Source organism: Carcharhinus amblyrhynchos, chromosome 18 (genome assembly GCF_965287045.1).
Source record: "Carcharhinus amblyrhynchos chromosome 18, sCarAmb.v2.hapA, whole genome shotgun sequence".
In the NCBI taxonomy this organism is placed as follows: domain Eukaryota; kingdom Metazoa; phylum Chordata; class Chondrichthyes; order Carcharhiniformes; family Carcharhinidae; genus Carcharhinus; species Carcharhinus amblyrhynchos.
In genome coordinates, this window is record NC_137341.1 from 47684969 (window position 1) to 47710932 (window position 25964).

The following is a 25964-nucleotide window of genomic DNA, read 5'->3' on the forward strand; positions in this document are numbered from 1 at the left end:
TTCTGATAACCTCTTTAGTTATCCTGTTGAAGATATCTGGGTTTGGAAGAGTGGGGGGGAACCTCACGTCCTTCCAAGAAGCTGGTGGAGGTGAGGAGGGAGTGGGACACCTTTCTTCGTTGCTTGCTCAATGTGTTCCTTAAGGCCAGGGAGATGGGAAAAGCTCCAGAAGCTGGAAATCTTTGTTCCGCCCCCCCCAACACCACACTGAGATGACATACCTGAAGCAGTGAGCTCTAACGGGCAAACGTCAGGAGACTGGAAAGGCACCGGATTGTGCTCTTCGAGTCGGGGCTGTTGAGAAAGAAACAAAAAGTACGTGGTTAGCACAAGGGCTTTACAATCTGATGCACAGGTCAAAGGTTAAGGACCAGAGGCAAAAGGCCAGCATGTCCCAGAACTAGTTGGTCACATTGGTAAGCAAGATCTTTTCCCCTCAATTTCGCTCCCTCGCTCCCTGGGAAGCCACTCATTCTGAATAGGTGATTGGGTCCTCTGATATTTCATTCTGCAGCCATTATTTATACTCTTTTTCATTCACCAAATTAACCATAGAATCCCTACAGCACAGAAAGAGGCCATCCAGGATCGAGTCTGCACAGGATCTCCTAAAGAGCATCCCATCCAGAACCTCCCATTACCCTATCCACACATTTACCATGGCCAATCCATCTAACCTAACACCTTTGGATACTAAGGAGCAATTCAGTATGGCCAAACTTCCTAACCTACACATTTTTGGATACTAAGGGACAATTTAACATGGCCAAACCCCCCTAATCTACACACCTTTGGACACTGAGGAGTTTGATCCCAGGCTTGGGTCACTGTCTGTGCGGAGTCCACACGTTCTCCCTGTATCTGTGTGAGTTTCCTCCGGGTGCTCCAGTTTCCTCCCGCAATCTGACGTATGCGCTGCATTGACCCAAACAGGTGCCAGTTTCATAGTAACTTCATTGCAGTGTTAATGTAAGTCTTACTTGTGACTAATAAACTTTAACTTTAAAGATGTACAAGTTAGGGGAGTTAGTGGGGTAAATATGTGGGGTTACGGGGATAAGACGCTCTGTTGGAGAGTCGGTGTAGATTTGATGGGCCAAATGGTCTCCTTCTGCACTATAGGGTCTCTCTGATTCTGTTTCCCCATCCACAATGGAAAACTTCACATTTATCCACATTATACTGCATTTGCTATGTATTTTCCTCACTCACTCAACCTGTCTAAATCATCTTGAAGCCTCTGAACATCCTCCTCACTATTCACGTTCCCAGCAAGGTTGTTGGCAAACTTAGAAATATTACTTTTAGCTCCTTCATAAATCATTGATGTTTATATTGTGAATAACTGAGACCCAAGCAGTGATCCCTGTGGGACCCCACTCGTCACCGCTTGCAACTTGGAAAAGGACCCAATTATTCCTATTCTCTGTTTCCCATTGTAGAGATTAACAGCGTGGAAACAGGTTCTTCAGTCCAATTTGTCCACGCCAACCTTTTTTTTTAACCACTAAGCTCGTCCCACCTCACCCGTGTAACTTTTTCAAAGACAAAATTGTACCCATCTCGACTACAACCTCTGGCAGCTCGTTCCAGACACTCACCACCCACTGTGTGAATAAATTGCCCCTCTGGATCCTTTCGTATCTCTTCCCTTAAACCTATACCCTCTAGATTTAGACTCCCCTACCTTTGGGAAAAGATGTTGACTATCTAGTTGATCTATGCCCCTCATTATTTTATAGATCTCTACAAGATCATCCCTCAGCCTCCTATGCTTCAGGGAGAAAAGTCCCAGTCTATCCAGCCTCTCCTTGTATCTCAAACCATCAAGTCCCAGTAGCACCCGAGTAAATCTTTACTGCACTCTTTCTAGTTTAATAAAATCTCTGCTAACCAATTCTCAATCCATCTGATATATTACTCCCCAATCCCATATTCTTTAATTTTGGACCTCTTGGGTGGGGTGTTACGTGGGAATAGAACAGCCATGAGGAATTAAGTCTACTGTTGAGCAGGGGATACCCAGCAGCAGGGGGCTGTCGATTTCTGTTCAGTCTCACAGAAGAAGTTGACACTGACCTTGGGTGTTCTCACGTGAACCTTCAGCCTACAGGAACTGTAGCTGTTTCCAGCGTTCTTCTGAGCTGACTGGTCCTCACTTTGTAATGAAGTGCTTGAATGTAAAGGTCCTTTGCCTGGCAGAAAGGCAATTGTTATTGTTCCTGCATCCCTTCAAATAAATTATAAAGAATTATTAAAACTTGAGTCCATCCAGCATTCAGCATCCACCTTGTCAAGCTCCCTGAGTACCCTGTGGGGGGGATTTACCCATCCCGCCTGCCACGGGAATCGTATTGGGTGGGAGGGTGGACCATGCAAAAGTCTGTTGACCTTAGATGGGATTTTCTGGTCTTGGGCGGGGGGCGAGCGTGGCTGGAAAATCCCATCCACTGGGCCGAATTCTACCAGCATGTCTGTCTTAGGTTTGTACGATCCCCCCCCGCGGCCAATGGAAAATGCCGTTCTCCGAGCCTCGCCCCCCTAGGGGCGGGCGTTCCAGTGAGATTTCGGCCAATTATGTCGCCTCTCATTCTTCTAAACTCCAATGAATGAACACGGCCCAGCCCCATTTAAACATAAAGACCTTCCACAATGGTCTGTACAGAATGCATTTCATTTTCAGTAGGGTCGGAAGGCTGTGGAATTCCATACGGAGCTCCCCTCGTCTTAAGGAAAAGCAGGTGATTGTGGGATAAGCTGCCCACTGCTGCAGGGACCCAAGAATGTTTGTCCCAGTTTGTGTAGGATGATCACGGGGTTGCAGCAACAGTCCCCTTCCATGATAGAATGTGTTAGGCCTCATAACCTCTGCCCTATCTCCAGGGTGGATTTTACCTTCAAAACAACAAATGATAACCTTACAAAGACACAGCGGTTAGCACTGTTGCCTCCCAGCGCCAGGGGCCTGGGTTCGATTCCCGGCTTGGGTCCACAAGGCTGTGTTCTCAGCCCCTTACTATACTCCATATACACCTATGACTGTGCGGCCAAATTCCCCTCCAATTGGATTTTCAAGTTTGTTGATGACACCACCGTAGTGGGTCAGATCTCAAACAGTGATAAGGAAGAATACAGGAATGAGATAGAGAGTCTGGTGAACTGGTGCGGTGACAATAACCTCTCCCTAAATGTCAACAAAATGAAGGAGATTGTCATTGACTTCAGGATGCGTAAAGGAGAACATGTCCCTGTCTACATCAATGGGGACGAAGTAGAAAGGGTTGAGAGCTTCAAGTTTTTAGGTGTCCAGATCACCAACAATCCTGGTCCCCCCCATGCCAACACTATCATTAAGAAAACTCAGCAACGCTTCAACTTTCTCAGAAGACGAAGGAAATTTGGCACGTCAGCTACAACTCTCACCAGCTTTTACAGAAAGCATTCTTTCTGGTTGCACCCCAGTTTGGTATGGCTTCTGCCCTGCTCAAGGGGTGCAAGGAACTACAAAAAGGTCGTCGACATATCCCAATCATGACACAAATCGGGCTCCTATCCACTGACTCTGAGTACACTCGCTGCTGCTGATTCGGAAAAGCAGCCGGCATAATTAAAGAACACACACACACACCCCGGACATTCTCTCATCCACCTTCTTCCGTCAGGAAAAAGGTACAAGAGTCTGAGTTCACGTTCCAACCAACTCAAGAACAGTTTCTTCACTGCTGCTGTAGACTTGCATTACGTTGATCTTTCTCTACACCCTAGCTACGACTGTAACACTACATCCTACATTCTCTTGTTTCCTTCTCGATGAATGGTATGCTTTGTTTGTATAGCACGCAAGAAACAATACTTTTCACTGTATGTTAATACACGTGACAATAATAAGTCAAATCAAATCAGATGTCTATGTGTAGTCTGCATGTTCTCCCCGTGTCTGCGTGGGTTTCCTCCAGGTGCTCCAGTTTCCTCCCACAATCCAAAGATGTGTGTGTTAGGTGGGTTAGGCCGTGCTAAATTGCCCCTTAGTGTCAGGGGGACTAGCTAGGGTAAATGCATGGGGTTACGTGGGGTAGGGCCTGGGTGGGATTGTTGGACAGGGGGTGTGCCTGGACTATCAGCACAGACTCAATGGGCTGAATGGTCTCCCTCTGTGCCGTAGAGATTCTATGAAATCTGGAGTGGGGTTTGAACCCTCCAAGGCGAAATCGCTGGTACCAAGCCTCAACTGACACACGCGACAGCAGGTAGAATCGCGACTTACGTAGGCGTAATTTTATGGAGGGTGCTTCGAGCTTCCTCCAGGGTTACTCCCACCAGAGACTTCTTGTTAATGGCGACCAGCTGGTCTCCTGGACGCAGGCGTCCATCCTTCAAACAACGAGAAGAAAATTCACTTGGAGATTCAGCAGAATGTTGCAGTTTTATTATTTGAACAAGAGTATGCAGAATTTTATCAGGATTCGATCTTCTTATATCAACACAATCACTCGACTGTGTAAATACTGAACTAGCCAGCAATACCCACATTCCATTAATGAATTCTAATGATAGTAACTCCATTACATTCCAATGTGATGAACCATTTTAAAACACATTTAAACTACATTTTTCACAATTTTAGTTTGTGTACTTTTAAGTTTTAGTTTAATGTACTTTTATGGGCATTAGAAAAGTTGCTATCCTGAGAGGAACAAAATTTCTAATGTTAAAGTTTATTTATTCATGTCACAGTTAATAGAATGGCCAGTAGGCTTACATTAACACTGCAATGAAGTTGCTGTGAAAATCCCCCTGTCGCCATTTTGCAGCACCTGTTTGGGTACACTGAGACGCAATTTGGCCTGGCCAGTCCACCTAACCTACACATCTTTGGACTGTACGAAGAAACTGGAGCACCCGGAGGAAACCCACGCAGACACGGGGAGAATGTGCAGACTCCACGCAGACAGTGACCCAAGCCAGGAATCGAACCTGCGTCCCTGGTGCTGTGAGGCAGCAGCGCTAACCACTGTGCCACCGTGCAGCCATAATTTTGGACAAACCGAGGGGGAGGAACTCAAAATGTGCGAAACTGCAGGCCAATTAGTTTAGCATCTGTGTTTGGGAAATTGTTAGAATCCATTGTTAAGGAAGTAATAACAAGACATTTGGAAAGCCAAAGTACAATCCAGCATGGTTTATGAAGGGTAAATCGTGTTTGACTAATTTGCTAGAGTTCTTTGAGGATATAACAAGCCAAGTGGATAATGGAGATCCTGTAGATGTAGTATATCTAGACTTTACGAAGGTGGCACAGTGGCACTGCTGCTTCTCAGCATCAGGTCCCGAGTTCAGTTCCAGCCTCAGGTCATCATCTGTGTAGAGTCTGCATGTTCTCCCCGTGTTTCCTCCAGGTGCTCTGGTTTCTTCCCGCAGTCCAAAGATGTGCGGGTAGGTTAATTGGTAAGATAAATTGACCCTTAGTGTCAGAGGTCTGTACGTTGGTTTACAGGGATAGTACCCTGTGTGGGATTGTTGTCGATGCAGGCTCAAAGGGCTGAATGGCCTCTTTCTGCACTGTAGTGAATCTATAATAAGGCATTTGATAAGATGCCGCACAAAAAGGGTTAATACACAAGGTTGTTTCATATGGGATTGGGGGAAATTTATTTGCTTGGATAGAGGAATGGCTAACTGACAGAAAGAGGAGAATTGGGGTACATGGGTCTTTTTCTGGATTATTTAGTGGGGTGCCACAGGGTTCAGTCCTCAGGCCCCAGCTATTGACATTCTATATTAATAACTTGGATACTGGACTGTAGGTACCAAAGCCAAATATGCAGGTGGCACTAAGATAGGTGCGATGGTAAGTTGCAAAAATGAAATCAGAGATTTACAAATGGATATGGATCAGTTAACCGAATGGCTCAGAGAAGGTTCACTCGATTGATTCCAGGGATGAGGGGTTATGGAACAAGGTAAGATTCACAGTCAAAAAGCTTCAATCCACCCCATGTGATCTGATAAATGATCCAGTTTCTTGGTCCTTTTTCCCCACTGACCTCACCTCATAAAATTGTGAATCAAATCAACTCTCAGAAGCTAACGTAGAAACATAGAAGATGGGAGCAGGAGGAGGCCATTTAGCCCTTCGAATCTGCTCTGCCGTTCATTACGATCGTGGCTGATTGTCCAACTCAAGAGCCCAATCCTGCTTTCTCCCCATAACCTTTCACCCCGTTTGCCCCACGTGCTATATCCAGCTGCCTCTTGAATAGTTGTAGAGTTTAGCTTCAAGAGGTGCACGTGTCAGATCAGAGGACTCATTTTATTTAGCACAGGGCTTCATTCTAAAGGTTTTCAGCTGTTAACGCAAGGCTGGATAGTGGCTGCCAGCTCACACTCCTGAGTGTGTGAACCGGCGAGTGTTTCCAGAGTTGATGCAACATCTGTAACAATCCCCAATTGCGGTTCCAAGTTGGATTGGATCCTCGGATGGAGGGTAGAATTCCTGAATCCGCCTCAAGAGATTACTCAACTTTCAAACGTGAAAATGTAGCATTGGGTTCTATTTCTTTAATACAGATCTGACCTCAGTCAAATCTCACCTGATTGGTCATTGCTACAGTTATTTCATTCTTACCCTCTGACAGTCTCCCCCTGCGATGATGTCCTCCACATAGACTTGTGGCCCATCGGGCCTGTTCGATCCCCCTGTGACTGTCAGCCCGAGGCCTGTTGATTTGGTGATGGTGACAAGCTGAATTCCATCATCGCTATGGAAACAAGGAGGAAAATAATTCTCCACAACACAAACCATGAGAGGGGTTAAAAAATACAGCTTTCTGAGAGACGGAGAAAGAGACAGAGACAGAGCAAGAGAGAGAGAGAGAGAAAGAGATAGAGACAGAGCAAGAGGGAGAGAGAGATAGAGAGAGAGACAGAGATTGGGCAAGAGAGAAAGAGACAGAGACAGAGCAAGAGAGAGAAAGAGAGAGAAAGAGATAGAGACAGAGCAAGAGAGAGAAAGAGAGAGAAAGAGAGAGAGAAACAGACAGAGACAGAGCAAGAGAGATGGAGTCAAAGAGAGAGCGAGAGAGAGAGAAAAAGACAGAATCAGAGCGAGAGAGAGAGGGAAAGAGACAAAGACAGAGACAGAGCAAGAGAGAGAGGGAGAGAGAAACAGAAAGACAGTGTTGTTCATCAAAATGCAATGTGGGGGGCACAGTGGTTAACACTGCTACCTCACAGTGCCAGGGACCCAGGTTCAATTCCAGTCTCAGGTGACTGTGCGGAGTTTGCACATTCTCCCCATGTCTGCGTGGGTTTCTTCCGGGTGCTCCGGTTTCATCCCACACTCCAAAGATGCGCAGGTTAAGTGGATAGGCCATGCTGAATTGCCCCTTAGTGTCTCAGGATGTAGCGGTTAGGTGAATTAGTGGGGTAAATACATAGGGTTTTGGGGTTGGGGTCTGGGTAAGATGGTCTGTCAGTGAGTTGGTGCAGACTCGATGGGCCGAATAGCCCCCTTCTGCACTGTGGGGATGCGGTGACATTCATGCTGTTGGAGAAAATCTATGTCGCAAACTCTGAGCTCCGAACTTCGAGACGTGCTCACATTCACCTTCTGTAAGGGACAGGGCAACATTTATCCATTTCCCATTGTCTGACAGTGTGGAAGATATCTGCTTTGTCACAGTCCGTTACCGACACTGAGCTCCCTATACTGTCGTCAAAGGGAGAAGCTCACACACGTTACCTGGTGTGATTGAGCTGGCATTCATCCAGCGACTCACTCTCTCTCTCGTACCCCCTGGCCCGGGACAGCAGTCAGTACTTGTCAACACGTTCAAACAGGGGAAGCCTCTTGGTGCTGGGAGGGGACCTTAGCTCAGCAGCAGAATAACGTCATGTCTAAACAACCATTTTAAAGTCTGGCCGCTTTTGTGCACTCTTTTGTTGGCACGTTGGCCTGGAAGCTTTTCCAGCGCTGCTGTCCCACAGCGCCAGGGACCCGGGTTCAATTCCAGCCTCGGGTGACTGCGCGGAGTTTGTACCTTTTCTCTGTGGTTTACCTCTGATTTCCTCCCACACTCCAAAGGCGTGCAGTTTGGGTGGGGTTGGCTATGCTAAATTGACCCTTAGTATCAGGGGGATCGGTCGTGTAAATGCGTGGGGTTACAGGATGGGGCCTGAGTGGGATTGTTGTCAGTGTAAGCTTGATGGGACAAATGGCCTCCTGCACCGTCGGGATTCTAAGTCCTGGGGGTGGGACTTGAACCTGGAGCATCTGGCTCAGAGGCAGGGATGCTACCCGCCACACAATGAAAGGACTATTTCAAAGCAGCTCTGACACAGGGTCATCTGGACTCGAAACGTTGGCTCTATTCTCTCCCCACGGATGCTGTCAGACCTGCTGAGATTTTCCAGCATTTGTGTGTGAAGAAAAGTCCCCTTTTTCCTGTGTTTGTCAGAGGATTAGGTGCGGAAAGAATGAGTGCAACATCGGAAAATTTGCAGAAACAATAAATAGTTATCAGACGTACTGTGCATTGGAGTAGGTTCCAGTATTTCCATTGGATGAGGTACGGGAACTGGTTGGGCTCATTTGCTCAGAGCTGAGGGAGGATGAGGAAGAGCTCGTTGATAATCGGCCTGTTCCAAATCCAGAGGGAAACAGATGATTAACAAACGGGATGAAATGTAGGGTTGTCTCATCTCGTAGTCTCTACGGTTACGATGTATTGTCTATTGGAAGTCTTTGGACAGCACTGAGTATCACACAACGGAATGTGGCGTCATCAAAATGGCTGCCCCCCATTTTCCTTTCACGCAATCATCCTAATTCTCTTCCCACCCGGCACGGTGGCACAGTGGTTAGCACTGCTGCCTCACAGTGCCAGGGACCTGGGGTTCGATTCCCGGCTCAGGTCACTGCCTGTGTGGAGTTTGCACATTCTCCTCGTGTCTGCGTGGGCTTCCTCCGGGTGCTCCGGTTTCCTCCCACAGTCCAAAGATGTGCGGGTTAGGTTGATTGGCCGTGCTGAGGAGTTGTCCCTTAGTGTCTAGGAATGCATAGGTTAGAAGGATTAGTGGGTATAATATGTAGGGATATGGGGGTAGGGCCTGGGTGGGATTTTTTTGGTGCAGACTCGATGGGCCGAAGGGCCTCTTTCTGCACTGTAGGGTGCTATGATTCTATGACCCGGGTTCGATTCCAGCCTGTGTGTGGAGTCTGCATGTTCTCCCCGTATCTGTGTGGGTCTCCTCCAGGTGCACCCATTTCCTCCCACAGTCTGAAAGATGTGTGGGCTAGGTGGATTGGCCGTGCTAAATTGACCCGTAGAGTCCCATGTTGTGTAGGTTAGGGGGGATTAGCGGGGTAAATATCTGGGGTCACAGGATAGGGTGGGGGAAAAGACCAAGGTAAGATCTCATTTGCTGGACTTTAACCTGGTGTTGTGAAACTGCTTACTGTGCCCACCCCAGTCCAACGCCGGCATCTCCACATCATGTCCGTGCGGAGTCCGCACATTCTACCAGTGTCTGCGTGGGTTTCCTCCGGGTGCTCTGGTTTCCAAAGATGTGCGGATTAGGTGGACTTCCCACGATAGATTGCCCCTTAGTGATGAGAAATGTGTAGATTAGGGGGATTAGCCATGGTAAATAAGTGGTGTTATGGGAATAGAGCTGGGAGAGGGTCTGGGTAAGACAAATGGCCTCTTCTACACTGTAGGGATTCTGTAATTCTACCCAGTACCAAATCTAAGTGGGAGTCCTTTGCAATACATGACAGATTTTACTGTGTGATAAACTTTGGAAATATACTTTACAAGAGTATAACAAGAAATTGAAAGTTACCAGTTCCTTGTAGAGTGAGTGAATCCCTAGTAGATCCTATACTACTGAAGGATCCATAATTCGATAATAATTCCGAAAATTCTCTCCTAAAAATGAAAAGAGATTCTTGTTATCAGGAGTACAATATAAAGGTTTTCAAAAGAATTTAAAGTTAAACTTAAAAGTTTATTTATTAGTCACAAGCCAGCTTACGTTAACACTACAATGAAGTTACTGAGAAAATCCCCTAGTAAGATTAGTAGTAAAACTATCGAGATGCAATGTTGGGACAGATTTCAGTCAGATGTTTCAGTTGTGGCATTACAGCTGGTATCATTGGGTTTGCCATTCCAGAGACACGATTATAAAGTGTAACTTTCAGTGTTGTCTTCCCAATGAGATTTTGAACTGAGGTCCCATCAGTCCTTCCAGCTGGATATAAGTCAACTCCTGACAAAACCTGTCATAGAAACATAGCAACATAGAAATATAGAAGATAGGGGCAGCAGGAGGCCATTTGGCCCTTCGAGCCTGCTCCACCACTCATTGGTTGATTGTCCAACTCAATCGCCTAATCCTGCTTTCTCCCCATAACCGTTGATCCCATTTGCCTCAAGTGCTTTATCTAGCCACCTCTTGAATATGTGTCCGCCATCTACAAGGCACAAGTCAGGAGTGAGAGGGAATACTCCCCATTGCCTGGATGGTGCAGTTCCAACAACACTCAAGAATCTCGGCGCCATCCAGGGTAAAGCAGTCTAATTGTCACCCCTTCCAAAAACATTCACTTCCAGCACCGCAACAGATGGACGATGGCAGCATCTACAAGATGCTCTGCAGCAACTCACCAAGACTCCTTAGGCAGCGCCTCCCAAACTCACAACTACTACCAACTTGAAGGAGGAGGACAGCAGATAAACAGGAATACCAGCATCTTGAAGCCCCCCCCCTCCAAGTCACTTGCCATCCTGACTTGGAAATATATCCCCGTTCCTTCACTGTCGCTGGGTCAAAATCCAGGAACTCCCTCCCTAACAGCGCCGTGGCTGTACCTACACCATATGGTTTACAGCCAGTTCAAGATGGCGGCTTACCCACCACCTCCTCGAGGGCAGTTAGGGAGGGGCAGTAAGTGTGGAGCCCAGCCAGTGACACCCACATCCTGCAAATAAACTGTAAATACAACAAATCGCACAGCACTATTTCGACAGGGGAAATGCATAAATCATCCCTGCAAAGAACCCTGGTGATGACTCATGGGAGTCCCTGGCTTGTGACTGGCCAAAATGGAGGAGGTTTGTTTGATTTGCAAACTCCGGTTGGGGCAGGCAGTGTTTGGAGGATAAGTGAGGTGGATTATTGGGAGTTTTGTGTACTCTCTCTGATCCCTCTCTGTGTTCCCGATGGAATGAGGGGAGACCTGATAGAAGTCTACAAGATTATGAGGGGCACGGACAGAGTGGATAGTCAGAAGCTTTTCCCCAAAATGGAAGAGTCAATTATTAGGGGGCAAGGTTTAAAAGAGATGTACGAGGCAAGTTTTTTACTCAGAAGATGGTGGGTGCCTGGAACTCGCTGCCGGGGGTGGTAGTGGAAGCAGAAACGACAGTGAGTTTTAGGCGCACCTGGACAAATACATGGATATGATGGGAATAGAGGGATTTAGAAGGATGAGGGGGGATCTTATTGAAACTTCCAGGATACTACGAGGCCTGAATAGCGTGGACATGGAGAGGATGTTTCCAATAGTAGGGAAAACTAGAACCAGAGAGGGCACAACCTCAGGCTAAAGGGACGATCCTTTAAAACAGAGATGAGGAGGAATTTCTTCAGCCAGAGAGTGGGGAATCTGTGGAACTCTTTGCCGCAGAAGGCTGTGGAAGTCGGGTCATTGAGTGTCTTTAAGACAGAGATAGATAGGTTCTTGATTAATAAGGGGGTCGGGGGTTTATGGGGGATGAGAAAAAAAATCAGCCGTGATTGAAAGGCAGAGCAGACTCGATGGGCCGAGTGGCCTAATCCTGCTCTTACGTCCTATGGTCCCCGGAAGGGTAGAGGGTTTTAGTTCAGTTGGGCAGCGTGGTCAGTGCAGGCTTGGAGGGCCAAAGGGCTTGTTCCTGTGCTGTAATTTTCTTTGTTCTTTTTATTGTTGTCCTTTCCTAAGGGATGGAACTTGTCTGCACCAGTCTTTTTTTTAAAAAAAACCCTCCGTTCTATTTTAAAACTTTATCCACTAATGCTGCTTTTTTTTTTAAATATCGCAGTCACAGGGAGATCATTAACCAAGCAGGAGGATATCATAACTATAGCCGACCAGGGTCAGGCTGGATTTAGCATGATCCTCATCCCAAACCATTTGCTTCCAAACAAACGAGGACATTAACATCTCGGAATGCCTGCACAGGACGCAAACAAAACCAATCACACTGGCGATAGGCAAACGGTGAGTGGGCAAAGAGACCAAAAGGTGTTTGGGGGGGGGTGGTGGATCGACCCGACAGCAAACAATTGCAGAATTCTGGTCATCTGTCTTTCAGCCGTTCACAATTCTAAACCGAAATACATTCCAGTCCGGAGCAAAGGCACCGCAGAGGGAGAGAAAAAAACCCCCCTCTGATCCATCAGCGGCTGACTAAGGAAGCTAAAGATAGTGTTGGATTAAAGGCTTACAACAGTGCCAAGAATAGGAGTAAGCCCGAGGATCGGGAATGCTTTAGAAAGCAGCGGAGGACAAATGAAAATTTGATTCAAAAAAAGGGGAGAAATGGAACGTGAGAGTAAACGAGTAAGGAAGATAAAAGCTGAATCGGCGAGGGGTAATTGTGAATAGAAAAAATTCAAATCCTAAATTTCGGGCCAGGAGGAAGGTGCTGTTCCTTTCTAACTGGGGACACCCTCACCTCAAGGACTGGACCCCTTAAGAGCTCCCCCCTGCCAGAATATTCCCTGATACCCACCCACCCCCCCCCACAACACCTTGAGGAGTCACCTACCCTCCCCACCCTAGGACCCCTGCCGCTTACTGGGCTTCCATATCCCTGATACTTAGTCTCAGGAAGAAGCCTGACAACACCAGGTTAAAGTCCAACGGGTTTATTTGGTAGTAAAAGCCACGAGCTTTCAGAGCGCTGCTCCTTCATCAGGTGACGAAGGGGCAGCCAGCGCTCCAAAAGCTCGTGGCTTTTACTACCAAATAAACCCATTGGACTTTAACCTGGTGTTGTGAGGCTTTCAGGCTCGCTTATTCACACACACACACACAAACACACTCAGACACACACACGCACACTGTCGGACACTCACACATTCACACACACACACATACACGCACACACACACCATCGCACATTCACACACACACACACACACATGCTCAGACACAGGCGCACACTGTCAGACACTCATACACACACACTGTCAAACACACACATTCACACACACACATACAAACACCCTCACACTCAGACACACACACACCCTCAGACACGGACACACACACACTGTCAGACACACACATTCACACACAAACACCCTCAGACACAGACACACACACACACACACACACACACACTGTCAAACACACACACACCCTCAGACACGGACACACACACACTGTCAGACACACACATTCACACACAAACACCCTCAGACATGGACACACACACACACACACACACACACAGTCAAACACACACACACAAACACCCTCAGACACAGATTCTGATCACGGGGATCACCATTAGGAAATGCCTTCTTGTGGTTGTGACACAGCTGCACAAAGGGATCACTCAGAATTGGTCCATTCGCATCCTCAGGATGTCAGTGAGGTGGGTGCTGGGATGCCAGAACCTGCCAAAGTGGCAATGCCAGGATAAAAAAAATCCCTTACCTGCCCTGCTCATCCCTCGCGATCATCAGCCGCATGTTATTGGACGAAGAAGCTGCTCGAAGAATTTCCACTGCACTGAAAATAACAAAGAGAGTGCACGTTAACACACCAAGACACGATACTCACTGCTAAAGTACACCACAGGCTGGAAAGCTCTTTGCAAAGCCTTAAAGAGATACAGGATGCTACAGGAATACAAGTTCTTCTTCCTCATTCTTTCCATTCCTGTCTCTCTTTCTATTTTCCTACCTTTTATTTGTTTTCATTCTTACTTCACCAATATGATGCATGTCTGCCAGAGTTGGGGTTTAATAGGCAAAGCCCCCAAAAACAACAGTTTAACCTGCAGACTATGGAGTCAATCCAATTAGTTAAAATTGTAAATAAGATTCAATTAATAAACCTGGAATATTAAGCTACTCTCGGTAATGATGACCGTGAAACCATTGTCGGAAAAACCCATCTGGTTCACTAATGTCCTTTAGGGAAGGAAATCTGCCGTCCTTACCCGGTCTGGCCTACATGTGACTCCAGAGACACAGCAATGGGGTTGACTCTCAACTGCCCTCTGAGATGGCTGAGTGAGGCACTCAGTTCAAGGGTAACTTAGGGGTGAGCGACAAAACCTGACCTTGCCCACATCCAATGAAATAATATGGCTGGCACGGTAGCACAGTGGTTAGCACTGCTGCCTCTCAGTGCCAGGGACCCAAGTTCGATTCCGGCCTTGGGTCACTGTCTGTGTGGAGTTTGCACATTCCACCATGTCTGCATGGGTTTCCTCCGGGCGCTCTAGTTTCCTCCCACAGTCTGAAAGATGTGCTGGTTAGGTGCATTGGCCATGCTAAATTTTCCCTGGGTGTACCCAAATAGGCACTGGACTGTGGCGACTAGGGAATTTTCACAGTGACTTCATTGAAGTGTTAATGTAAACCTACTTGTGACACTAATAAATACATTTAAACTAAATTTAATTTACAAAAAGTCAATGTTGTTCACTTTATGGATTCCAACAGTGCAGAAGAAGGCCATTCGGCCCATTGAACCTGCACTGATAACAATCCCAGCCAGGTCCTATCCCCGTAACCCCGGGAATGTATCCTGCCAATCCCCCGACTCTAAGGGGCAATTTAGCGTGCCCGATCAACTTAATCCACACATCTTTGGACTGTGGGAGGAAAGAGGAGCAGCCGGAGGAAACCCCCGCAGACACGGGGGGAATGTGCAAACTCCACACAGGCAGCGACCCGAGGCCGGAATCGAACCCGGGTCTCTGGCGCTGTGAGGCAGCCGTGCTAACCACCGTGCCGCCCTTCTTCAGCGTTCCCAGTCCAGAGTTTAAGGAATGAAAGATGGTGGGTTGGCGCCAAGAACGCAAGAAATAGAAGCAGGAGTAGGCCACTCGGCTCCTCCGATAAGCTCGCCATCGAACACAATCATGGCTGATCTTATTGTGGCCTCAACTCCGCTTTGCTGGTGATGCCCCAGTAGCCACTCACCCCCCCCCACCAAGGCCGGGGCGCTATTTATAAAGGGTGCTCCAATCTGTCAGGGGTCACAGTTGGAGAATCTGCCCCACCAATGTGGGTCTAAGGGATCCACTTCCTGGTCCTTTTTGACTATGTGTCACAAAATATGGCGGGAAAAGCTGAGAGTGCAGCTGGCGGCCTACACCCTGCTTTTCCCCGGCTGAGCTGACGCACAAAGAAAGAGAAATTTCCGCCCGAGTTTCCCACATTTGAGACGATCCCTCGTGTATCGAATGTACCTTTCATTCGTCACTCCCACCAGGCTGTCTCCATTCACCTCCAGAATCTGGTCCCCCGGCTGCAGGCGGCCTATAAATTAAGGAAAATATTTCACTCAGAGTTACTGCGAATGAACAGAACGCAATGATTGGAGAATACCCTCATACGTCAACGCCCGGGGTAGCTCGCTGCTGGAAACAATGACAAAGTGACTGAAGGAAATTGTTAAGTGATGGGATGAAATGATTCCTGATCTATGAACTCTGAGGAGGGGTGGGGGGAGCTGGATTTCTATATCTGGAGTGCAGCTCACAAAGTGAAGGATGCTGGGTGAGAATCCCACTCATACGGAGACACTGAGGAGCATCCGGAATGATCTGAGGCAAGTGATAGGGCCGCGATGAAAATTCCTGGTCTAAACTCAACATCTGAGAAAGATTTGACATGATGGACTCCGCTCAGAATGAGGGATGGCATCAGGAAGATTTGTGTCTGTTTACCATGGCTAATCCATCTATTCTAGATATCTTTGGACACTAAGGGGCAATTTAGCATGGCCAATCTACCTAGCCTACACATCTTTGGACACTAAGGGGCAATTTAGCATGGCCAATCTACCTAACCTACACATCTTTGGACACTAAGGGGCAATTTAGCATGGCCAATCTACCTAACCTACACATCTTTGGACACTAAGGGGCAATTTAGCATGGCCAATCTACCTAACCTACACATCTTTGGACACTAAGGGGCAATTTAGCATGGCCAATCTACCTAACCTACACATCTTTGGACACTAAGGGGCAATTTAGCATGGCCAATCCACCTAACCTGCAGATCTTTGGACACTAAAATGCAATTTACCATGGCCAATCCACCTAATCTGCACATCTTTGAACATTAAGAGGCAATTTAGCATGGCCAATCCAACTAACTTGCACATCTTTGGACACAGGGGCAATTTAACATGGCCAATCCACCTAAGCTGTACTTTCGGACTGTGGGAGGAAACTGGAGCACCCGGAGGAAACCCAGGCAGACACGGGGAGAACTCTGCACAGACAGTGACCCAAGGCCGGAATCGAACCGGGGTCCTTGGTGCTGTGGGGCAGCAGTGCTAACCACTGGGCCACCGTGCCACCCCAATTTAGCCCAGACTCCACTTAGTTGATCATCCCTCGGGAGGTTTGTCCAACTTGAACAGCTCTGTAATAAAGGAAGCGTCGATGATATTGTAATTGATACGGAGAAATTAGCTGAACATTTTGATATCTGTGTGATGTTACATTTCAGGAATATTAACTCCCGGCTGGATAATGGGTCTCTCACTCACCGTCAACTGATGCAAGTCCCCCAGGTAGAATCCTCTTCACATACACACCGTACTCTTCATCGGAGAGCTCCTTCAGTCCGCCAATCACCTTAATTCCTGCAAGAACATTGTGCTCACACTGAAAGTGCCATTTTTGCTCTCGACACACCATTAAAGGTGCTAATATCCGGGATATTTGATCACTGTTTCAGACTTGTAAAAACCATTGTGTTTGGGGCTGTGGATGGAATTTACTTTTTGAAGGGATTCTCATCATTAGCCTGGTCCCTGAGTTAGGGGGGGGAGCCCAGATGTGACACTTAACGTTGTGTAACAGGCACAGAATAAACCTGACTTAGCTGAGTGTACGGCAGGGGTTTGTGTCTCTGCAAACTGTGGGAATAGTGACGGACGGAGGAAACAAGGTTTGCCGGGCCTCCTGACATTGAGGAGTTATTTGGAATCTCGTTCTCCCGACATTTATGGCAGGTTAAAGGCTGGACGAGCGTGGGCCAAGAGCTGGAAAGTGGGAATAGACGGGCAGGTCAGGGGCTTTCATGCAGACTCGATGGGCCGAAGGGCCTCTTCTGCAATGTGGTATTCTCTGATTCTGAATATTCTGCGGAGCCGTGACAGGAAATCCATCTGCGTCTCGTGACTGATCATTAAAGGCCCAACACATTGGGATCTTCCTTCCCTCCAACTTGCGACCCTGCCAGTGACAATTTAGAACAATTTACAAGGAAATTTTCCCGTTCCCCCTGTGCCACGGGAATTGTGATGGGCGGTGGGGGTGGGGGAGGTGGACCACGCAAAGGTCCATTGCCCTTGGGCGGGATTTTCCGGTTTTGGGGCCAGCGCGGTTGGAAAATCTCACCCTCTGTTTCACGTGTCTATGTAAACGGCGTGTATAATTTTTGAGATCTAATATAAAGTCTAATACAAGAGCCTGAGATCAGAGGAAGTAAACTTCTGAAGCTGTTGATGAACGTGTCCATTCGCTCACGCAAGACTGACTGGGCAAGTTCCACCCAGGGCGGAGCTTGAGACCCCGGTCACTTGACCCATTCTCTTAAAGGAGACTGCCCCAATATACACAACAGCGCACACTTGGTAAAGGATATTTCCCACTTTCAGCTCTCCAATGCTGCATTTGCCTCCTTGCAGATTGCCCTTGAGAGAGAGTGACTAGGAGAGACTGACTAGGTTAGGATTGTTCTCAGACGAATGAGGGTGGGGAATCTTATAAAATTCTAACAGGACTAGACAAGGTAGATGCAGGGAGAATATTCCCGATGGTGGGGGAGTCCAGAACCAGGATTGGGGATAGACCAGTTAGGACGTGGGTGAGGAGACATTTCTTCACCCAAAGAGTGGTGAGGCTGTGGAATTCATTACCACAGGAAGAAGTTGACGCCGAAATATTGAATGTATTCAAGAGTTGGCTGGATTTGGCACTTGGGGGCGAATGGGGTCAAAGGTTATGGGGAGAAAGCAGGATTAGGCTATTGAGTTGGAAGATCAGCCATGATCTAATGAATGATGGAACAGGCTCGAAGGGCCAAATGGCCTCCTCCTGCTCCTATCTTCTATATTTCTTGGGTTTCTTTTTCATTCATCCGTGGGACATGGGCCTTGTTGGCTGGCCAGCATTTATTGTCCATCTCCAGTTGTCTGAGGCAGTTGAGAGTCAACCACATTGCTGTGGCTCTGGAGTCACATGTAGGCCAGACCGGGTAAGGGCGGTAGATTTCCTTCCCTAAAGGACGTTAGTGAACCAGACGGGTTTTTCCGACAATCGACAATGGTTCTCATGGTCATCAGTAGATTCTTAATTCCAGATATTTTTTATTGAATTCAAATTCCACCATCTGCCGTGGCGGGATTTGAACCTGGGTCCCTAGAATATTAGTTGAGTTTCCGGAGTAATAGTCTGGCGTTAATACTACTGGGCCATCGCCTCCCCCTATTGGATGCTGATACCCAAAGCTAAGCCAAGGCAGGAAATGGCATGCATGTCCTGGTGTAATGGAAGGGTGGAGTGGAGGATGGGCAGGGGAGATGGGTGAAGGTTGGAAGGGAGGGGGTTGATGTAGAGGTGCTGGACTGTAGTAGGTGACTGGCGTCCAGGCCTGTCGTGGGTTAAAGGCTGTCTGGGTGCTATTTCAATAAGGCGCCTGGACTTTGGAGCCTGTGAGGTAATGGCAGGGTTGGGGGAATCCCAGTCTGCCCCATTACAAGATTCAACGCACTTCTCACAGAGGTATAGTTAATGAGTTAAACCAGATTATGAGGTGCAAGGACAGAGTGGATAGTCAGAAGCTTTTTCCCAGGATGGAAGAGTCAATTACTAGGGGGCATACGTTTAACATTGCCAGAATTTTACCTCCTCGCCCACCCTGGTTATGACGGACAGACAATCCACACCGAGAGTGTAGCTACCCTCCACTGCACACAGGGAAATTCTACGTTCCATATCATTGACAAGAATATAAAGCCACACTTAGGGCTTTGGGACAGCATTGCACTGGGGCTCATGGCGATAGCCTAGTGGTATTATCGCTAGACTACTAATCCAGAAGCTCAACTAATGTGCTGGGAACCCAGGTTCGAATCCTGCTACGGCAGATGGTAGAATTTGAATTCAATAAAAAATATCTGGAATTAAGAATCTACTGATGACCATGAAACCATTGTCTGAAAAACCCATCTGGTTCACTAATGTCCTTTGGGGAAGGAAATCTGCTGTCCTTACCCGGTCTGGCCTACATGTGACTCCAGAGCTACAGCAATGTGACTCTCAGGCAACTAGGGATGTGCAAAAATGCTGGCCAGCCAGTGACGCTCATGAATGGGAAAATTAAAAATCCACCTGGGTCTGGAAGTGCACGCCAAGCCTGGAGATGACAGCGCAGAGAGAGCTCTTCAACCGTGACATTATTAGTACGCTACCAGTTGTACACCATATGAGATTGGATGATGCACTATCACCAACAGGCTGTGCTCTGAGAAATATAGCAGTAACCAAGAAAGCAGTGAATGAATTTCACTGGATGACCACACTCAGTGTTATAACTCATATATGATGTGGAGATGCTGGACTGGGGTAGACACAGTAAGAAGTCTCACAACACTGGGTTAAAGTCCAACAGGTTTATTCAGAATCACGAGCACTGCTCCTTCATCATGTGAGCCATCTGGTGAAGGAGCAGCACTCTGAAAGCTCGTGCTACCAAACAAACCTGTTGGACTTTAACCTGGTGCTGTGAGACTTTTTACATACAGGCGGGGACACAGAATGGATTTCAGCAATGGTAGCGGCAGTAAGGAAAGGATCAGGATGTGTATTAACCCAGTGCACTGGAACAAGGTGCTGCTCACCTGGTGGAGACAGCGGGACAGGTGATGGCAGACACGTCAAATGCTCTGGGGGTGAGATTCCTCGATGAGCAATGTGGCTCCGGGCAGAGGGGGAATTCTCAACACCAATCGCATTCCTGTCTACCGGTGGGGCAGGTATCATTTCCTCCACATGGGATCTCCCCTGGCAGCGAGGTTTTCCTGTGATCTTTGCAGGACAACCTTGAGAGGTGATAGTTGATGACATGCTGGTTTGTACTTTGCAAGAACACAATGCGCTTTTGGGCCTCATTTAGAATATCGTGCACAACTCTGGCCGCCGCACTGGCAGAAGGATGCTTTGGAGAGGGTACAGAAGGGTTTTACCAGGATGTTGCCTGGTCTGGAGGGTATTAGATATGAGGAGAGGTTGGATAAACTCGGTCCGTTCTCACTGGAGCGATGGAGGTTGAGGGGTGACCTGAAAGAGGTTTACGAGACTGTGAGTGACATGGACAGTGTGGATAGTCAGACGCTCTTTCCTGGGGCAGGAAAGTCAAGTACTCGGGGACATAGGTTTAAGGTGCGTGGGGGAAAAGTTTAGAGGGGATGTGCGAGGTAAGCGTTTTACACAGAGGGTGGTGAACGTGTGGAACTTGCTGCCCGGGGAGGTGGGGGGAGCAGGTAGGATAGTGGCATTCAAGGGGAAACTAGACGAATACCTGAATAGGATGGGAATGGAAGGATACGGGCTCCGTAAGTACATACGATTTTAGTATAGGCAGACATCATGATCGGCGCAGGCTTGGAGGGCCAAAGGGCCTGTTCCTGTGCTGTACTGTTCTTTGTTCTTTGATTTTGACAGAATCAGCTGAACTTTAACCTTGTGAATTGTAGATTCAGGGTCAACCAGGTTCCTTATGGTGGGCCATTTACTCACAGCCAACAGTGTAAAGCCCAATCTAGGCAAGACAATAACTACACGACACGTGGCCACTCCTGTGGACAAACATACCTTTCATAGTTTGGCAAATTCTCTTTCTAAGTTCATTCTGTGCTGTAGTGAGGTCACTGGACCTCGTTGTGAACATTACCACCAGGCTGTTGAATTGGGAGGTGTTGGCCCAGTGATATTATCACCAGACTGCTAATCCGCAAACTCCGCTAATGTCCTGGGGACAAGAATGTAAAGCCACACTTAGGTCTTCGGGACAGCCTTACATTGGGACTCATGGCAATGGCACGGTGGTATTATCACTAGATTATTCAACCAGAAACTCAGCCAATGTTCTGGGGATCCGGGTTCGAATCCTGCCTCGGCAGATGGTGGAATTTGAATTCAGGAAAAGATATATCTGGAATTAAGGTGACCATGAAACCATTGTCGATTGTCGGAAAAACCCATCTGGTTCATTGATGTCCTTTAGGGAAGGAAATCTGCCGTCCTTACCTGGTCTGGCCTACATGTGACTCCAGGGCCACAGCAATGTGGTTGACTCTCAACTGCCCTTCAAGGGCAACTAAAAATGGGCGATAAATGCTGGTCAGTCCCACGGATGAATAAAAAAAGAACCACATAGCGGGGTTCAACAGACTCAAAGCGGCTCTCACAGCCCCCTGCTTTGATGTTTGCGCACCGATACTCATGTCAGCAAACATCTCCCATTGTACACACAATCCGAAGCCAGAATAGCAAGGACCTCACTGACACGGAGGCTCACAAGGGAACTCCTTGCTCTAGTCATTGCCTGTCAGAAATTTCATGACTTCATAAATAGTCATCCTGCAACTGCTGAAACAGATTATCTGCCACTCATAACAATGTTAAAAGAGCCTCTCCACTCTCTGTCTGCATGGCTGCGACACACGCAACGCGAAAGCTGCAATGTTCCAATCTCAGCGTTGTCTATCAGCATGATGAGGAGCTGTACTTGGCTGATATCCCCTCCACAGCCTTCTACGGAATGGCGGCACAGTGATTAGCACTGCTGCCTCACAGCGCCAGGGGCCTGGGTTCGATTCCGGCCTCGGGTCACTGTCTGCGTGGAGTCGGCACATTCTCCCCGTGTCTGCGTGGGTTTCCTCTGCATCCTCCGATTTCCTCCCATAGTCTGAAAGACATGCTGGTTAGGTGCACTGGCCACGCTAAATTCTCCCTCAGTGTGCCCGCACAGGTGTCGGAGTGTAACTTCATTGCAGTGTTAATGTAAGCCTACTTGTGACACTAATAAATAAAATTTAACTACAGTTTTGATAAAATTCTTACCCACCAGGCTGATCATTGAGGGAAGCGTTGACATTATGACAACGGAGATGCTTCCTTTCTTAGAATCCAGGGGCTCAAACAGGCCTCACAGGCCACCATCACATGTAGACAACTGAGAGACATCCACAAAGGGCTGGCAGAGTCCTGAAGGGAATTCTGCACAGTCTCCGCCATCAGGGATAAACTGACCGTCCAAGATGGACTGCGTGGTCAGTGATTCATCATCCTTACTGCCCTCCACAAGGCCTACGCCCTGGGCACTCACCGAGGGCACTCCAGTTTGGATTACTAGTCCAGTGACGTTACCGAGAAAGTCGTCAATGTTAGAGTCCGAGCAGATGTCTGGGCCCCTGGTTTTAACAATGCCACCGTCTCCCCGATTAACTGATCTGGTACAGAAAGGTTTCCAAAAACTCAATGCCAGATTTCCAGAGGATTACATTGGCAACAATGCCAGAGGTGTTAAACTGGTTGGGTTAGGTACATTTAAAAAGGTACATTTAGCAACATTTAAAAAGCATTCGGATTTGTACATGGATGGGATAGGATTAATACATTGAATAAAGGCTTTGGGATGTCTTGTTGAAGTTGTATGAGAAATTGGTAAGGCCACATTTGGAATACTGTGTGTAATTCTGATCACCTTATTATAGAAAGGATAGTATTAAACTAGAAAGAGTGCAGAAAAGATTCACTAGGATGGTTTGAGTTATAAGGAGATCTTGGATAGACTGGGACAATTTTCCCCTGGAGCACAGGAGGCTGAGGGGTGATCTTATAGAGGTCTACAAAATAATGAGCAGCATAGATCAGCTAGATAGTCAATATCTTTATCCAAAGATAGGGGTATCTAAAACTAGAGGTTTAAGGTGAGAAGGGAGAGAGCCGAAGGGTTTCAGAGAGGCAATTTTTTCACTCAGAGGATGGTAAATGTCTGGAACAAGCTGCCAGAGGCAGTAGGAGAGATGAGTACAATTTTGTCTTTTAAAAAGTATTTAGACATTTACATGGGTAAGATGGGTAGAGGGATATGGACCAAATGCGGGCAACTGGGGCTAGCTTAGTGGTGAAAAATGGATAGTATGGACAAGTTGGGCCGAAGGGCCTGTTTCTATGCTGTAAACCTCAATGACTCTATAACTCATAGGATCATGGTATCCCTACAGTGCAGAAGGAGGCCATTTGGCCCATCGAGTCTGCACTGACCACAATCCCACCCAGGCCCTAACCCCATAACCCCATGCATTTACCTTAGCTAGTCCCCCAATTCAGTATGGCCAATCCTTCTAACTCATCGTGTAATCCTACCAGACAGAGCTAGTACTAGGTTTTGAAAGGCAAATGCCTTTAAAACCTCATGCTAATGTTAAAGGAAACCATTTGTGTCAGTAATTGTGGTAAAGCCAAGCCAAGATATCAGTGAAATTGATCACGTACAAGCATTAATCAGACTTAAGAGTGTAGTAAGAGCGTGGAATGTCCTGCCTGCAACAGTAGTGGACTTGCCAACATTAAGGGTATTTAAATGGTCATTGGATAAACATATGGATAATATTGGAATAGTGTAGGTTAGATGGGCTTTACACTGGTTTCACAGGCCGGTACGACATTGAGGGCTGAAGGGCCTGTTCTGCGCTGTAATGTTCTATGTTTTAAGCATAAACACATTAACTGATTGAAACACCATTCTCGGGAGTGGGGGAGGGCATTGTGCTCAGCTTATAGTGGAGAAAGCCATTCTCCACTAAAGGTCAGTGGAGACGAAGGTGGTGGAGCTCTCTTGCGGAGACATTAAACTCCTTCCCCGTTACGCTGGAGGTCAGAGGACGATAAAGACCTTAAGGCTGCAAAGGGATTAGTCAGGAAATATTCAGGTGGACTATCCGGGATATAAAGATTTAAACATCTTCAGCCTTTCCTCATGTGGATTATGCGCTGCTCCACAACGCGTTGTTGATGCAGGAGTTGCCAGTGTTAAAATATATGTGGATCTTTGAGTCCTGCTGTTTAACACTGAGCGGGTTTTGGGTTGCTGGTTGGTGTCACTCCAGGAAGGGGACGAGGCTTCCTTCAACCCTGGTTTAAAGTCCACCTGCATTCTCGCAGGCAGGCACAGAGAGACGACAAGCTTTGTCACTGTGAATTCACTAGTGTGGTTGAGCAGAGTGCTTTTTAAGTTTTAAACTTTATTCATTAGCATCACAAAGTAGGCTTACATTAACACTGCAATGAAGTTATTATGAAAATCCCCTAGTCGCCGCACTCCGGTTACTGAAGTTACGGTGTCAAGAAAGATCAGCTTAATATAAGATGGGTCCATTCAAATGTCTGATGGCAACAGGGAAGAAGCTGTTCTTGAGTTGGTTGGTGCATGATCTCAGGTTTCCCAGTGGGAGAAGGTGGACAACAGTTCCCATGTTTTGCTAGTCTCAGTAACTAACTTTAATCCCTACTTTGTAGCCAGTTTACTCTCCATTCTGTTGCTTGTCCCCTGACTCCACATCTTCTGACCTTCGTCATGAGTTCCACATTGTGAGTGTAAGTTTATTTATTAGTGTCACAAGTAGGATCACATTAACGCCGCAATGAAGTTACTATGAAAATCCCCTAGTTGCCACTCTCCGGTGCCTGTTTGGGTACACTGAGGGAGAATTTAGCATGGCCAATGCACCTAACCAGCGCGTCTTTTGGAGTATGGGAGGAAACTGGAGCACCCGGAGGAAACCCGCACAGATACGGGGAGAACATGCAGACTCTGTGCTGACAGTCGTCCAAGGCCGTGAATCGAACCCGTGTCCCTGGGGCTATGAGACAGCAGTGCTAACCACTGTGCCACCGTGCCCCCCAATGTTTAAACCTTGGACAAAGCCTTAGACTTTTGCAAGAGCACCTTCCGTTGAAAAATCCAAACTAACACATCCCAATTGTAAAAAGAGTTGACAGTCGTGGGGAAAGAAGTAGTCAAATATTTCAGTCTATCAACCCTTTTCTAATCACAGTGATAGCTGGGAATAGTGAGTATCTGGAAAGTAGGCTAATTGTGACACTGGGAACAACAGCAGTAAGCGCAGCGGTTTGGGATCAGGTATACAGATCTGTCTGATCTGATTTAGCTAACACCTGGTCCGTGTGACGTCAGGATCACCTGCTTCCCTGTAATAGGTGCCTACAAGGTCATCCTAGCTGGCATCTTAATCAGTCAATGTTAGGTCGTTCAATAGTAATGACCAGAATAATACAAAACTCACTCCATTCCTTTTCAAATGTTGATATGATGTAGAGTACTTCCTCATGGAGTCCCTACAGTGCAGCAAGAGGCCATTCGGTCCACCCTATCTCTTCCCCTCATAATTTTGTACACCTCAATCAAGTCAGCCTTCACAGAATCCCTACAGTACAGGAGGAGGCCAATCAGCCCATTGGGTCTGCACCAACAGCAATCCCATCCAGACCCTATCCCCATATGGGGAATATTTCCTGGCTAAACCCACATATTTATCTCGCTAATCCTTCTAAATTGCACTAAAGAGCAATTTAGCACAGCCAATGCATCTAACCCGCACATCTTTGGACTGTGGAAGGAAATCA

At 47.3% G+C, this 25964-nt stretch overlaps 1 protein-coding gene across 3 annotated transcripts in view; it reads right to left on the reverse strand.

Moving 5' to 3' along the window:
* Positions 1-25964, reverse strand: part of LOC145355096 (syntaxin-binding protein 4) — a 95524-nt gene that overhangs the window by 38956 nt on the left and 30604 nt on the right. For all 3 annotated transcript variants that reach the window (XM_080206960.1, XM_080206961.1, XM_080206959.1), the window contains exons 3-11: positions 16793-16888; positions 15480-15549; positions 13712-13786; positions 9844-9929; positions 8529-8637; positions 6626-6758; positions 4265-4371; positions 2080-2230; positions 222-294 (exon numbers count right to left, since the gene is read on the reverse strand). In XM_080206960.1, coding sequence (XP_080063086.1) covers positions 222-294; positions 2080-2230; positions 4265-4371; positions 6626-6758; positions 8529-8637; positions 9844-9929; positions 13712-13786; positions 15480-15549; positions 16793-16888 — 900 coding nt within the window. The remainder of the gene's footprint in view (positions 1-221; positions 295-2079; positions 2231-4264; positions 4372-6625; positions 6759-8528; positions 8638-9843; positions 9930-13711; positions 13787-15479; positions 15550-16792; positions 16889-25964) is intronic.